The sequence below is a fragment of the Passer montanus genome, unplaced genomic scaffold (genome assembly GCF_014805655.1).
Source record: "Passer montanus isolate IOZ18808 unplaced genomic scaffold, ASM1480565v1 scaffold27, whole genome shotgun sequence".
Taxonomy (NCBI): domain Eukaryota; kingdom Metazoa; phylum Chordata; class Aves; order Passeriformes; family Passeridae; genus Passer; species Passer montanus.
Window position 1 is genome coordinate 1,165,795 of NW_024367372.1, and position 16,643 is coordinate 1,182,437.

At 41.6% G+C, this 16,643-nt stretch overlaps 1 protein-coding gene across 2 annotated transcripts in view; it reads right to left on the reverse strand.

Annotated features, from left to right (window-relative positions):
* PELI2 (pellino E3 ubiquitin protein ligase family member 2) overlaps positions 1 to 16,643 on the reverse strand; it is a 68,021-nt gene that overhangs the window by 39,335 nt on the left and 12,043 nt on the right. For both annotated transcript variants that reach the window (XM_039712840.1, XM_039712839.1), the window contains exon 2: positions 2,920 to 3,049. In XM_039712840.1, coding sequence (XP_039568774.1) covers positions 2,920 to 3,049 — 130 coding nt within the window. The remainder of the gene's footprint in view (positions 1 to 2,919; positions 3,050 to 16,643) is intronic.

The following is a 16,643-nucleotide window of genomic DNA, read 5'->3' on the forward strand; positions in this document are numbered from 1 at the left end:
TACCCAGGTCAAGAGGCAAGGAACGGCCTTTCCTGTGATGGAGATGATTTTGAAAGAAACAACAAAGGGGATTATTAAAATCGTAAGATCCATACTCAGTTAATGAAGACTCAAAGTCCCCCATTCCCCAAACCCCTACCCCAGACATATCCACACAGACAAGCTTAGAACAGCAGAATAATTTTAAGCTCTTTCTTACAGTAAAAACAATTTTGACAATGCTGGAAAAAAACCAAATTGGGGACACCCCAAAATTTACTGAATGGTGCCTAAGCACAGAGTTAATAAAATAGGTTTTAAAGTCCAGTGCATGATGTTGAAGAGATTCCTTCGCATTTTAACAATAACAACAACTCTGAAAAAACTTGAGACTTAATACCCTATGCACTGCTTTTCCCCTAAATATACGCATACCCTCAGAAGGCCAAATATTTCTGAATTTTCTTCAGCACCTCAGAAGGCAGAGTGGCAAAAAACAAGTGCTCAGTGGAAAAAAACAAAAGGCAGTGATTCACAAGCAATTAGCTCAGCTAAATTTACTACTGAAGCCATTGCTACTCCAGCTGTCCTTGACACCTGCACAGCAGGGACAATGGAACATGACAAGCATCCTCTTCCCATCTATTGCAGTGTTCAGGCTGACACACGAACTTAAAATTGGTGACAGCTACAGTTCTTGAGCTGCTGCATTAATGCAATCAGCACAAAACCAGCCACGCACCTTATTCAAGTCTCTGTTGGTCACAAACAAAACCAATGGAGGCAGTCAGGGCTTCTCCCTCCTCTGCTAAATCAACCACTCAGAAATCATCAGTGCCCTACACTTGTCTTTTTACTCAGATTCAGTTTACAGTGACAGACAAGCAGAAAAAAACCAGAAAATTGCTACCTGCAAAGTTAAAATGAATGATGCAAAGGCAGGAAACTTGTTAACATCCTATGCAGCACAAGTTTCTGCTGGTTTATCTTCCTTTAATACAATTCTGAAAGACTGAGAGCACAACTCAACTTCTGAGGTCAAGTTGCCCATTATTTTCCAAGAACTAAGCAGCTCACTCTTTATTAGGCTATGTTTCTTCAAGCATTTACACAAGTGACATGCAGAAACAATTCTCAGTAAAACAATTCAGGCTCTGGTGCCTAAGATGAGAGAAAAGCTGATGACAGCATCTTTAAAATCTAAGTGTCCTTTCTGTGCATGGGAAGAGCACTCACTGAGAGCCACTGCACCACTGTTCTGGCACACATCCACCAGCCCTGCCCCAGACAGCAGCACAAATACACAAAAGCTCTTTTCTAAGGGTTCAGAGAAAGTGCAAAATACATTCAACTTGACACATCTACCCGAATCCAAATGCTCAGAGGAAAGGCTTTAATGTCCCAGATCCTCTGCTGTCTTTATAAGGGCACTAATTTGTACAGCACACATATTTTATCTGCACTACAATAACACCACAGATGAACATTAACCAGATTCCTTGTGGTGTCTGCCAGGTGTTTAAATATTTTGCAACTCAAGTGCTGAAATACTACCTGCAGTCCAAATGCTTAAGATCATCCAGTGAGAACATGTGTACATTTTCATCCACTATGTAAAACACATTATTTTTCCCCACTTGTTACATTTTAAGCAACAAACCAGAATTACTAACACATACTACAGCTCTATTCTGAAGGTTGATTTCATCAGGAAGATTTAACTCACAAAAGCTTTCATTTTGATAACAAGAACACTGTAAAATATTTCCTGTAACTTTTAATCCAAAAGACTCCACATTTATCTGCAGCAGGCAAGCCCTACACTGTGTTCAAAGACAACAAGCTCTGATATTGTGTATTTTGATAAATTTATTTTCATCCACTATGTAAAACACATTTTTTTTTCCTCACTTGTTACATTTTAAGCAACAAACCAGAATTACTAACACATACTACAGCTCTATTCTGAAGGTTGATTTCATCAGGAAGATTTAACTCACAAAAGCTTTCATTTTGATAACAAGAACACTGTAAAATATTTCCTGTAACTTTTAATCCAAAAGACTCCACATTTATCTGCAGCAGGCAAGCCCTACACTGTGTTCAAAGACAACAAGCTCTGATATTGTGTATTTTGATAAATTCAGGCATATACCATGTATCAGAAAATAAAACAATCCCATACTATGTATTAAACAACATTCTTCTCTTGGTCCAAGTCAGACAACACATTTCTGAGCATGGTGTAGGTTCCCTCTCTCTCTGACCCAAGAGATATTTCAGTGAGGTACAATTCATACAAACCATCCTCTTGTGTGAATGCCACCACAGAACTCCCCCTCCAGTTCAGCATGAACTCTACTCACTTCTTGCTTCAAGAAAAAGGCTTTGAGAAGAGAGATAGGAATAGCTTTTGTAGCCTGAAATATATTCCACCACCAGAATTCTGACCTGGACACTTCTACACATTAATATGTTACTATGTTAATATATTAACTTTGCTGCTTTTCCTCTTTCACCCACACTAAACTTCAGGTAAAAACTTGTACAGTACCATTATTAGCAAGAAAAATGAAAGGCCCAAAGGGATCAGAACATTTTTTATAGCATGTCAGTTATGTTCCCAAAGAGGAAAGAAGTATCACTCCAGTGAGAAAGAAACTGAAATACTTTTTGTGTTTTTATCCCATGTACTTTATGGCTCAGATAAAACAGTCAGCACTGACAGCCAGCCTTCTGAACAGGGGCAGGAAGGTCAGATTATCTCACACCTGAGCTTACAGACTATTTTAAACAGGTAACTGGATTAAAGCTATATACCTCAGAAAGCAAATGCACTGCAGCCTCTTCATTAAACAAAAGTATCCTACAAGCAAGGTAAATCAGCAGCTGCTCTCCACTCAGGATCATCAAAACCCAGGATTTCCCAGTGTCACATACCTTAGATGTTTGAGGAGTAGAGATGACATGGACAGTGCTGGGTTTAACTCCACTTGCTCTAGATCGTTTATAAAGGGCAAATCTGCTTTTCCTGCGCCCCCTGTCACCATTAGGGAGGGATCCATTGTACCTGGAAATAAAGAAATAAAGCTTAGCATAAAACACCACCCATTTGGCAAGCAGCAAAGGAGAGAGAGGTGATCTGGCCACAATATTCTGGTATCATCAAATGCATGGGGCAAAACAAAAAAAAGTAACAATCAGGCTAAGTTTTGCTTCCTGAGTTGAGCATTCAAACATTCTTTACCTACCAATGGTTGAAATTTTATTCTCATTTAAAAGGTAATTAACTACAAATGAAATACTTTGTTTTTCAGCCACAGAGACACTTCTTCGCCTCTTAAAATCAAAGGAATGCAGAAGAACAAATTCTACATCTTCACTTTCATTTCAGAACGTGCAGAGTTCTAAAATGTTTTTACTCTACCACCTGTCTGCCCACACCTCATGCAGGATTGGAGGAAGAAGAGAGGCAGCATGGAAAACCAAAGCAATTTAGGGGCAAGCAAAATTATGAGAAAGGAATTTTACTCACACAATGTTTTTCTAGTTGTGTCTCCCCCCCATTTTTTACAAAACTTTAATCCTAAAGGCTTCATCTATTCATTATTAAGGAAAGAGAATGCAAGTGTTTTTCATTTATGTGACTATCTAAAGCCTCACTAATGACTTTCTTTATCAGGTGTAACACAGGAGCCCTTGACAGTTCTTTCATCTCTCCCTGAGGACACAGACCCAATGGATTAATTATTCAGAGAAGTCTGAAGCCTCAAGGGGACAGAGCTCCTTCCCCAGGGAAAGGATCAATTGGAAATTTCTCTGCAGTGCACAAGCAAGGAATTCACCATCACCTCACCCCCAAGATTTGGGTCAGGTAGAGGCTTTCCACCACTATTCCTGCCAACTCTCAGCTGGAAGAGCTTTCAGGGCTTTACTGAATCTTCCATGTCTGATCCTCAGAGATCTCAGACTTTTGCCCAAGAAACTACAGATGTTATTCCACTGATAAATCTCTTCTACCTTACAGGTGAGGTATGCTCTACACTGATCTCATGTTTCCCTCTCCTACAGTCTTTATGATTACAGGGTAACACTGCAGGCAGGAAAAGAATATAAAAAGGAAAGAGGCAGCAATGCACTAACCCAGAATATTTTTTTATCATTACATCCTGTGTATGTAACTATCTGTGTAACAGGAGAAGGCACGTGGAGAGCCTCCTACCCTTCCAGGAATCCCAAAGGCAGGACTGCTGAATGACTGAGCACAAGCCAGAATGGATTTAAGATAAAAATTATCTTAAATCTCACTGCTCTAGAACTTAAAACCCAGATATTAAAAAAAGTGCACATTTAATACATGATGCTAAAGCCACAGAGAGTTGAGAGACTTCCAGCTTAATCTGTCCTCTCCCATTTTCATAGGGAAGACTACTGGGTCTTTCTGGAATATTAAAGGAGATTCCCTAACACACACAAAACCAACAGGAGTAAATCACTACTGTTTCATGCCAGGCCTCCTTGCACCTTGGAAGTTTGTTATAAACTCTACTCCAGAGAAGCGCAACCTGTGGATCCTCATCACGAGGCCAATCTCTAGAAAGATACATCAAAATATTCCACAGGCAGCTTAAATACCAGCTTCAAATAGGAGTTATTTGATTCTGCACTTGAATCTCCCTGGCTATATGCACATGCCTTCTTTCAAAGACATTATCATCAGGAATATCCCAGCAAGTTTTAACTTGTTAAGACAACATTCTTTCTACAAGTATTTTTATCTGGAAACCTAAAAAAGTAACAATTCCCTTAGAAATAATATATAACTGCTATAGATTACCATTGCTAGCTTTATATCCTCTAATTATGGATTTTTCTTATACTTGTGTAACTGCTAAACAGTACTGAATTAAAGCAGTTCCACTGGAAGTTAAAACCATGCAAGTGGGGTTTTCCCTCATTTTCAGAACACAATTTTAACTGGGGAAGTCTACTGTATTTCATTGCAGGTCTCTGTGGGGTTTAATTACTTCTGAAATACATAAATAAAGAAGCTCAAGGTTAAAAGACCTCTTGGAGTCTTCAAATAGGAAGGAAATACAAGCAAAGTGAACACTGAACTCATTCACCCTGATTAGCACTGATAATTTCTCAGGAAGGTTTTCCTTATGCCCATTTCAACACTTCCACTCTACAAAAGGCAGGAGGAATTAAGTGATAGTTTTATGATTTGTTCTGCTTCAATTATAGACCTTCAAGTTTGATTTTGATCCAAAGGTGGTAGAAAGAGCCAGGACAATTCCTAGGGACACATACACGTTTTAAAAGAAGGAAAAAAAGGAGGGTGTGAGAAGTCGCCTCTTTCCACAACCAGCAGATATCTTCATTTTTCCTAGACCAAGCCTCTCAAGTTATTCCCTACAAACTAACCCTGCCCATGGCTCTGCAGCCACACCTTTGCTTCCCAGCCCTGAACAAGCTCCATGCCCAGTGGCCTGGCAGTGGTGCCCTGGGATCCTGCCAGCCACAGCAGCTCCCTCCCACCCTCCATGCCCTGCTCCTGAGCAGCTCCACAGCCTTGCCAGTCCCTGCCTTCCTTCCCAACAGGAGCTGGCCCACAGGACACAGCTGGATTCAGCACCCTGGAGGAGGAATAGCTGCCCACACCTTGCTGAGTCAGCTTTTCTAAGCACAGGCATGAAGAACTACAACAAAACCTGCCCTGCCCTCTCCTCTGCATCGCTCTCCTCTCTTCCACTGAGCAGAGCCTGGGTGAGCACCAAGTGCCTCCCTCTGAGCAGCAACAGGATGGAATCAGGTGTGGAGAGGGGACAAGGACTGGGGACACGAATTCCTCATCACCAAACACCTCCTCTCACAAAGCCATTCCACAAGCAGGAGCCATTTCCCTTCTCCTTTGCACTCCTCCCATAGCTCCAGGATCAGCTTGGGGATCAGCATATGAGCACACAATTTTTGCTTCACAAGAAGGCCAGTACTACCAAAAGAACCTGCAGCTGGAACTCTCCTTCACCCACCAAAACCCCTGGAACAAATGTTGTTTCCAACTAATAAACAAACTAGGAAAAACGCAATTTCACAGTGACAGAACAATCATTTCTGAGAGCACCCTGTTCACACATGGATCTGTGGGGCTCTTTGGAAGTTCTCCAGATGTTCATCAGACCAACACACATGGAAGGAACAGTCCTGTACTTTCCCAAATGCTTCTCAGTGACAGCAGCACTGGGACAAGCTGCATCATGAAACCTCCTGGGATAATTATCTCAGTTGATAGCACTATTCCTTGCAAATAAGGGAGTGGTGCTGGCATGGGCTATGGGCACCATAATTACCAAAGCCAGTTTCCTACAGATTTACATCAAACACTTGAAGAGTTTGGTATACAATGAGCTGCAAACTCCAATTAAGCTTTTCCCATGGCTGGGATGTGTAATGAAAGCCTCTCCTCCTCCTGGATTCAGGGCTGTCTGGAGAGCAAGACCACACATGCTCTCTCCCACAGTCCACTGTGGCAAGCTCCTACTTTCTACAAGTCTTGTACTACTTGTACTACTACAAGGACTTGTCTGCTTCAGAGATTAGCAACAAGCTTTGAACTATTTGTCAGAAGGCTTGTTACACAAGCTTTTTTGGTTTATGTTTATTTTGGCTTTGTTTTTTTAAAAAATCCAGCCTAGACAGCGTTAAGAAGTAAATGACAGTTCTGTTACTTGGTACAACAGCTCCAAATCTTGACCTGCACCTCGGAAAGTTTGACTTCAACTCATGGAAGTCATCCTTAGAATTAAGGTATTTATTGGCTTACATTGAAGGTGCTGCATGTAGCTAATTTTTTTTTTTTACAATGCTGTCAAAATGGAAGCCATCATAAACTTAAATACTCCTGCATATCAATGCAAACAAACTACCTCAAGACTAAAACTGAACAACTCCTGATTTTCACTGGTAATATTTCCCCCACACAAAAAAATTAATTTTGTTTTGCTTTCCTTGTCTAATACTAACAGATCTACAGCACACCTTGTCATTTTTGGATAAAAACCATCCCAAATGACAGACTTGGCTATAAACAGATGAGATGCTGCAGTTCAGTTGTTTCCATAGTTTTAGTGAGTCAAACAGCACATCTCTGCTCACTAGACAATAAAGCTGCAGAAGCAAAGTCAGACTTGAGTAAATCTTCCCTTGTAAGTACATTCTGATCCCATATTTGGCAGAATCCTGTAGAACATACTCCACACATGGCAAAATTCAGTTTTCACCTTCCCTGAACCAGTGTGGTCCCACACTGCTGCCAAAAGCAGCAATCTCACCTTTCATTTTTTAATTCGTTCCCACTACTTCTCTGCCTAGTTCACATGAAGGGGAAACAAAACTAGATTTATGCTTTAAGTTCAGTTTTAAAACCACATTCCTCACTCTCCAGCCCACTGCAAAGCCACAGAAGCACTTGTATCAGCAACACTGAAAACAGCAGGGAGCAGGAGAGATTCCCTTGGAAGCACTGCAAGTCTACAGCTTTCATGACATCCAGCACATATGAAGGCTAAAGATACATTATTCACCTTTGCAACACCCAGTCCCAGAGCTTTTCACAGCTCCACACTCCAGTGCTAAGTGGAAAACCCTCTGCTGTTGAAGCACCCAGCACTCCCTCCCTTGAGCACATGCTAAAAGGGAAAAAGTCATGTTTATAGCAAAACACAAACAGAAAGCTTCAATATACACAAAGCTGACAACAAAATAAGAGTATTTGTGTCTCCCTTTATATAATATCACTGCCAGTACTTCACAGTCTTTACGCCCTCTTCCCTTGTATCAACCTCAACAATTCATTTTGTGTCTAGTAATATTCCAGCAAAAGAATGGCTAAGGATTTCCTTTTAAAAAAAAAAAAGGCAAGAATTATTTCCAACACATTTTTCTGCATCACAGCTTCAGAAAACAAGCAGTTGCTGTCTGCCAGTTATCTGAGAATTTCAGTGAAACAGAACAGTGAAGTTATTCTCAAACTCAGTCTCATGGGGAAGAGTTGCCAAATAGCAGAAGCAAAGCTAAGGAGTACTTCTGTGCCAACGGGATACTCCTGCTTCATTTCCCCCTTTGAACTGTGTGCTCTGCTGCTCTATCAGTGCCACAGATATATTAACTCAATATGAATTTAGGTCTCAGCTTGTCTCCAGCTGATTGCATGCAGCAGTGTGTGTCCCAGAAGCAGCTCCACCACCAGAGCTTTGCTAATCCCCTTCGTCTCAGGGAGTTCTGGCAGTGAACACACGGCTGCTCCTTCAACAATCAGGGCTTCACAGATCTCTACAGCAGATTGCAAGGAACACCTTTAATGCTGAGGTTTCTTGGAGGCTGGAAGGAGGATACTGTCTTATTTATACTGTTTTTTCCTTGTTGCCCACATCCCCAGGTGCTCAACAAGCCTTGACTGACCAGAAGGTTCCCTTTCCCCACTGCACCTTTGGAAAAATGTACAGCTGCTTTCTGGCCACAGAGTGACAAAACACAGAGCTGGCAGAGTCACCTGCTCCATCCCAACCCAAAGGCTTGATCCAGTCAATCCACGACACCCTTGTTTGAGTTAGTCTGGAAAATCCAGGCCTCCCCACTGCGTTTCAACATCTTTAGAGTTAAAACTTTCCCCACGCACACAGCAAGGGAGATCCAGGTCACTCAAGTCTCCTGCACTTCCTGCCAAATCCACCAAACAGCTTAAACAACCTGTTCTCTCTTCCTTCTCTCAGCAGGCTCACGTGCTAGAAGACTAATTCCCACCAGATTTTGCTTTCTTTCTGAAGGAAAACGTTTTAAGTAGTTACAAACACAAAACTGAAGTAGAATTAAGAAGAAAGGCTACAGCAATAAGCAACTCATGGATAACCAAAGGGCTTCCATCCTTGGATTAACAAAAAACCACTGACTTTTGTTTTTTTGCAACCTGGGAAGAAGTCCTGAGTGAAAGACACAGTCCCACCTCAGACTCTGCTGGCTAAGACATCTCCATAGGCATAAATGCCTCCTAATCACTACCAGTCATACAGCTCAACAAAACCAGTCTTCCTGCAGAGCAAGAAAATCCAAACCAACAAGTTCCAAAGTCCCAAATAATCTCATCTCTTCACCCAATTAAAAGCACTGTTTTTGCATCTGTGGACTTGATTATCCCTATGTTGGAGTCATTAATTGTGGCTATAATCAGTTTGGTGGTGTTTTTTTTATTCTTTGCTTCTGAGACAGTGTTTGTTCTTACAACTTGCATTTGTGAAGTCATTTTACTATCATAAAACACTCCAGGAAGCATTCCCTTCTGCAGCATTTTTGGAACACTCGTTGGCACAGTGATCAGCCCTGTGTGCTCACCACAAGCCTTCTCCTCCCCAGCACCCAATTTTAGTACTCCTTGCTTTGTTTACTGCTCCCTGTACTGTCCTCCAGCCTTCAAAGGGGCTGCAGTGATTCAGTGAAACACAGCCTGGCCTGATCTGTGACATGACCCCAGATTTTTTCAGAGAAAAGGCTGATTTGCATCACTGGCTCATGATTAGGAATTACTTTTAATTACTTCTTTTAGCTACCTTTCAAAAGCTGCTCCTACCATCAGGAACCCAGCAGTGAACCACCCCAAAGCCCTAATGTTACACTCCCAGAACTTTCATGTTCACATCTACCCAGCCAGCCCCATGGATTAGCTGAGCACACAGTAAAAGGTTATGTACACCACAAAAAATAAACCAAAAAAAGCTTTCAGAGGCACCTACTGCAGATCAGATAAGCCAGAGCCTACTTTCCTCCTTCCCAGGGTATACAAATTAAGTAGAACCTTATCTGCTGGAAACACCACAAGAAGTCACACGTGCACTAGCTGAGGTTCTCCAGGGTGACCTTAATTATTCCCTGGTGTTCTGGAGCAGAACTGGTCATTCTGCTGGTTTGGGGAGGAAAGGCTATTCCTGGCTGCTGTGGCCTCCTCCTGTTCCCCCCCACCTCCACCCTCCAAGAGATGAAAGGATCTGGTACACTACAGATCAGGTTAACTCATTTTTTTAATTATTCCACTCCACACATCCCATTCCAGCACCAGCAGGACTCCCCTGCTATTATAACAGCTGTAACATACAAGTAATAAAAAAAAATCAAGTTTGTTTCAGGAGAATATTTATAGAAAATACAGCTGACTAATCCTCATGCATGTTTAGCTTACGTAATACAGGCACTTGAAGAAAAACCCACCTGATCTGTATTAACTTCACTCTGCACAGAAAATTAAAGGCTGCTCTTGGCTTGCAAATACCAAATTAATTGTGTAAGAACTGCTTTGAAACAGCTTTATTTACACCACACATCCAGCTTCCTCCAAAATTCCCAAAACTCTTGGCTATTTTGATACTCTTCTCCTCTGGAGTAAAATAATAGAGAAGCAACCAGTCCCCAAGCGAGGGGCACAGAAGTCAGGGCTTTATTACTGCAGCTCCTTGGCACAGAAGACCAGGGAGATCCAGTCAGGAATACAAAAGAGCTGGTCTGATGTTTCTCCTGGGCTGGGAGAAACTTTCTGCAGAAACTTCTTCCTACACTCCTTGATTTTTCTCAGCAAGTGGCTTGTTACTTGTCCCAGATTACTTTTCTGGGGAAAAAAATAAATTGTTACCTTTGTTTTTGTGAAATCAAAGACAGCTATATAAGTAGCACAAGAGTTTGATTAAAAGCTGACACTCTGGAAGAACCCAAGAACATGCTGATGCAGCCTGCCAGAGCATCAGGATGAGCTTCAATTAAAGCAGCCAAATAACTTGACAGTTCCAAACAACAGATAAAAACTCTCTAGGCAGGGATGACCTGAGCCTCACAACATAAAACATAGGTAACCATGATACGAGAAAGAAAGATAGCAACTTTAACAGAAAAATCCCCACATTTAAGATATTATGATACCAACTCCAACAGAAGTAATATGCCAGCAGAACATTAGAATGCAAGAAGTTTCCTTTTTAGAAATCAAAGGGTAAGGGGTAAGGAAACTTCTTCTTTCACATAATTATTTCCTTAACAATCCTTATTTTCAACATTTTACTGCTCCCCCCAGCATTCATTTAACAAGGAGGCAATTTTATTGAGTGCTTTAAGCCCATCTCCAAAGCTGTCAGCTAAATCCATTCACCACTGCAGAAAACCAGCAATGTTAATGCACAGCAAAACACAGGGTATAAACTAATCAGGTTCATTTCAAAGCATGCTTTTTATTCCAGCTAAAAGAGCACAAGAGTTGGGCAAAGCACCATGTTTAGAGAATCCTCTTTCCAACCCTAAACCTCTCATAACACAGAGGAAATGCCACTCATCTGAGAAGGAGCCATAATCCACCAAATGTCACTGGAATTGCTGGATATGGTGAAATACACACAGATACAGCAGAAAGTGAGACCTGACTTTCACTGCACTCAAAACAAGTCAGAAAAACACAAAATCCCTTTCAAAGCAAAGTACTACACACAGCTGGGTTTTGGTGCGCAGGAGAAAAGAAAGGAAGGAGGAATCCTGTTGATCCACACCACCAGAGGCTTAGGAACCACACAGCTTTGTTTGGAAACCATTTACAATCTGCTCTTAAACATCACATCAAGAAAAGGCTGCAAGTTTAAAACTGAGACAAATTAGACTTCATAGCATGCAAGGGGACGAGAGACTCAAAACCCACCTGCCCTGACATTCTTGAACATTTTCCCAACCTATCTGTACTTCCCGCATGCTCTGAGGTGCAAAACCAAACCTCTCACATTTTAGCCTGAGGAATGAACAGTAGTAACACCACAGTACAGCTGAAACTGCAGTACATTAAACATTATGGAGAAACTACATTTCACTCAAAGGAACATTTGAGCCATTGAAAATAAAAGCACAGTCCCAACAGTCATTTCCTAAGAAATCAAGTGCTTTCCCTAAAAACCTATCAAGGACTATTTGATAGTTCACATTTTCATAAGAAAAGGTGATAGCTTTCTTAAAACTTCAGTTCACCTGAGGTGGCAATGTCATTTTTGTGATTTCACAGACAGTGGAAGAAGTTCCAGGATGTCTGTTACAGCTTTTTCAAACACTCAAGCATAACAAGAATAGTCTTAGGTTGGTTTCAATACCATTTAGCACAGAGGAGAGATAAATGCATCCATTTTGTGAATATAGGTGATCTCACCAGCAGTGCATCGAATAGAGAGGCACTCAACTACTGCATCCTGAGCTGCAACATCCAAGTCTAATTCCATCAATTTTAACATTCCTTTTAGTTTCCCAGGGAAAAGACACCCTTACAAATGCACAGCTCCCAGTTCAACCCCAACTGCTGAATAAAATCCCAAATACTTGCCTCTGAAAAAGAAAATAAATAACTGGGTTTCCTTCTTTGTAGCACTTGTAAGCATTGCTGCCTGAACACAGCAGCTTTCTTAATATCACTGATTCTGCATTATATCAACTGCTCCACGGCACAAGCTGTCAAAGGGAAGATAATCCACTGCTATGCCTGCTCCTAGCACATTTAGAGTGGGTAAGTAAAGAGAAAAAGCAAAGAATTACCTTTCTGCCTGTTCTTGGTGAGCAAGTGTGTTATGTGCCCTAAAATCCACACAGGATAAATTACTCCTCATACACTGTCTTAAAAGAACTGCCTGAAACCTATTGCTACAGAGGCATCACAGCACTGCTGTAACTGTGGGGCTTTTTTTAAAAAGTCTTAATAAACCAGAAATTAACAGTGCAGCAGTGCAGAGAGCTAGACTTCAATATATCTTCTTCAGACTTAAAACACACTGACAGCTTACTAATTCCCAGCAACCTTGGGTGTTTGCTTTTATCATCATCTATAACAAAGTTAATCAGACATCTCTAGCCAGGAAAAGATTTCTGCAAAGCTATTAGGTGTTTACTGCTGATCAGCAGAATGAATTCTGATCTATGTACCTTCATGACAGCAAAGTCTTTTGGTTTCACACTTTCACCGACTGAATTTTGAGAGTTGCTTCCCTTAGGAGGGCTTCCCAAAATGCTACATAAAGTAAACATTGACCTTTCACAGGCCTCAGAAAACGCCAACTTACTAAGAATGAATCAAAGCAACAGAAGTGATGAATTCCTAATGTTTTTTCACCTCCAAATGCTCAGAGATTCTGATCTCTGAAGAATCTCACTACAGAATTTCATGTAGCAGTGCCTGAACAGGAGATCTCGCACTGCTGTGCTCTGCAGATGGGAAGGAATCTCCTCCTCACTGAAGCAGCAAGAGACTTTTATGCAAGACAGCTACACAAGACTGTGTTCATACACAGATGCAAGCTCTGAAACCACACTGAAGGCTCTAAAGCAGATACAGAGATGTTTCCTAGAGCAAAAACCATCGCTCAGCTCCTTTGCAGGGCTATTCCAGCCTGCCTACTTCTAGTTAAACTCTGCAAGCTGAAGTTTCATTCCAACAGATATTAAGTAATGTGCACAAGTGGCACAATGGCTTGTAGAAAAGAAAATAAGTTTAAAACCACAGATAGTTCTCCCTCAAATTATTTCCTTTGGAAATCCAGCTCTTTTTCTCTGCCAACACCCACAAAGACAGACAGCATACTATTACTATTTTTGTTCACCAACTTTCAAGAAAACAAGCCACCCCATATGTTTCTCTCTATTTCTCTAGACTCCTTTGATTTTAAAGGCAAGGACGCCCTATGGGGCAAACCAGACCAAGAAAACAGAGGATCTGTTTAAAGCAATGTTTCCCCAAGTACAGGCCATAATATCAAACAGCACTACAGGACTCAGAAGTAGCTTTTGCAAACAAAATGGAAATTCAGCTGTGGAAATAAAGCTCATGAGCCCAAGACTGAAATTGGAAGTGCATTGCCCAGCAAAGCATGACTGCAGGAGCTAGTTCAGAGACACAGAAATCAAGTAATTGATTACAGCTGCCTGGCTCCAGAGATTCCCTATTGCCCTCAAGTTTTTATACCTGACATCACTCTCCATAAGGGCACCTTGGCCATGCTGCACTGTTTCCAGCTGAACAGGGGAATGGTACAATGCTGAAGAGCTTTAAAGCCACTGCAGTGCAGGAGGATGTGCAAGACTCAGATTATGTCCGTACTGTCTCGTTTTTATGTGGGTTTTGCAGATACCAAATTCTTTCCTGTCCTCCTTTTGCCCAGCTAAAGGTGCTGCATGTGCATTTCAGAACATAAACCCTTGCAAATCTGTCAATTCTTTGGCATGATACCCATAGGAATATCTCTAAGGGTGTCTCACAACTGTTTTCCTTTCCTCCTACAGCCCTAACAAAAATAAGCATTTGTAGAAATCTCTCAGGCTGCACCACCTTGAGGGGGAGCAGAAGATAAGGATGACATCCAGAAATACTCACACCCCATCAGTTTGTTTCAGTATCTTCACAGAACTCAGAAGCAATACTCTTGGAATTGTCCACTGGAAAGGAACAAGCCTGAAATCTACTGGAGAGGCATTCATGTCTGGACAAATCCCAATTTTTTTCATTTTGGAGTTTTAGCCAAGGACAGAAATCCTCCACTAGGCTATTTTACAACCACTAAGAAAAGAAGACTTTCCACATCCAGAAAATTTAAATGTTTGAGTAACACAGAATACTATTCTTAGCTCTGAACTGAGCTCATCCATGAGGCAAAATGAGGCTGCTAAACTACATGAGACATGGTTGATAATTCTCAAAGCAGTTTCAGGTTGTGGTCAAAATTACTCCAAAAAGCTGGTTTTCCTAAAAAAAGACAACATTGAGAGTTATTCTCTTCTACACCCGAATCTCTCCTACACCCATCCCTCAGTTACCTGGGGTAGCAGAACATTTGTGTCCATTCCCACTCACTCCAACTCGACATCCCAACACTGTTATTACTACTGCAGGCAGCAGAGGTGAAGCACTGGTAGTGACAAGGAGAACAATGAAAAAACAAGGAGTTTCATAAGCCAGGAAACCAGCAAAGCATGATTTCCTCTGGGTACATGTCTTGCAGTTGGATTCCTTCTTTGTCTACTGAGGTGACAGCTCCAATTGAAGCTTTTTCTCAGAGGTGAGAATCAGTCACATGGATTCCCTGATGTCTAACAAGGAAGGGGGTAGGAATCTCATTCATCTTTACAGCCTCTCCTCACCAGAGCTCAAATAGCATCAGGAGGCTGTGGAATAAAATCAGTTCAGTGACATCCTTCATTTCCAGTTACAGACTACAACCTCACCTGTCACTACATCTCTCAGTAAATCACAGCATATTCACCAGAGGCAGATGGAAAATGACTGGGAGAGGGAGCCCGTGGTACCAGCAGAGCTGAGGCTTCAGTGTCCTGCAAGAAAACTGCCTGGGCAGCCAGGAGCAGTGACTGCTTTCCTCCAGCTGTGGCATCACCATCCCAAAACTGACACCTTGTTCTGCCCCAGCACCACATCCTTAGACAGCTTATCCCACACCACAAACAGCAGCAGTTCCAGAGGCTACAGATGCCTTGTGAAGGCTGACCTAGAACAGAGACTGGACAGAGCTAAAGAATAAAGCAGGGATTCATTGGGAGGCCTTAATGGATCCACCTTGGGCAGCACAAGAGCCCAGCCAGGGCTGCACCCAAGATGAACCCAAATGGTCACAAAATGCACGAGCGCTGCCGGGGTCTCTCCCTGGGATCAGCTCTGCTCCATTTGCATATTTGAGTTAATTGTCCAATTCCAGCTGCAGCCCATGCAGTCCCATCCTTCCTGTTTTTTCTCTATTCAGTCCATGTTGTTTATGCTCTTGGGCCTGAGATTTGGATCATTTGTCCTTGGACCCCAGCTAGAGAAGGAATTGTTTTGTCTACCCACTCTGTGCAGAGAGCGCACCATCCCCTTATATGAAGCTGAGACCCACACACTAAAGCAGCACAGAATCTGAAAATATAAAAGCTAAACCCTGAGGCATCCCTACAAACAGTTATGACCATCAGTGAAACAAGCACCTTTTCAGAACTTCTCCAGATTTTAACCTGGATTCGTTTAAGCCAAGACAAACTGCCCATCTGAACAGTCTTTATGTGGACATTTGTTCTTCCAAAACAAACGACAAATAACAGGAAACTAAAAGGTCAAAACTCTGCTTGCTATACCACACTTTTTAAATTTTGACAATAGCTGTCACACTGCATAGGTCTGTATATCAAATATACTCTGTATTTGGAGAAGGACTGAATTAAGTCTATGAAGAAAAGCAGGAAGAAAATGAAATGTGTGCTATCCAACCAGACCAGCCTTTAGATTTAATAATGACTAAGTAAACCAAAGGCTGCTCACAATCACTTACACAATCTCCACTTTGGTGCAGGAGGTGGAGAACATCCCTTTAGACTCATGGTTACAATAAATGAGTTGTTTTTACAAATGAATACACTGATTTTCAGGATATTAAAGAGCATCATACATTCTTATCTCTCTCAGTTTAACTCAGCTAAATGTTTTGGTCTCTTGACTTAGGCATGACAAACTGATCTTTAATGCATTTCTCAGTCTCTGCACAGCACAAAGCATCCCGCTTTTACCACCTGACATATTCATAAGTAATTTCATCAGCTCACAAAAGTGAGACAGCTGGTTTTTCTCA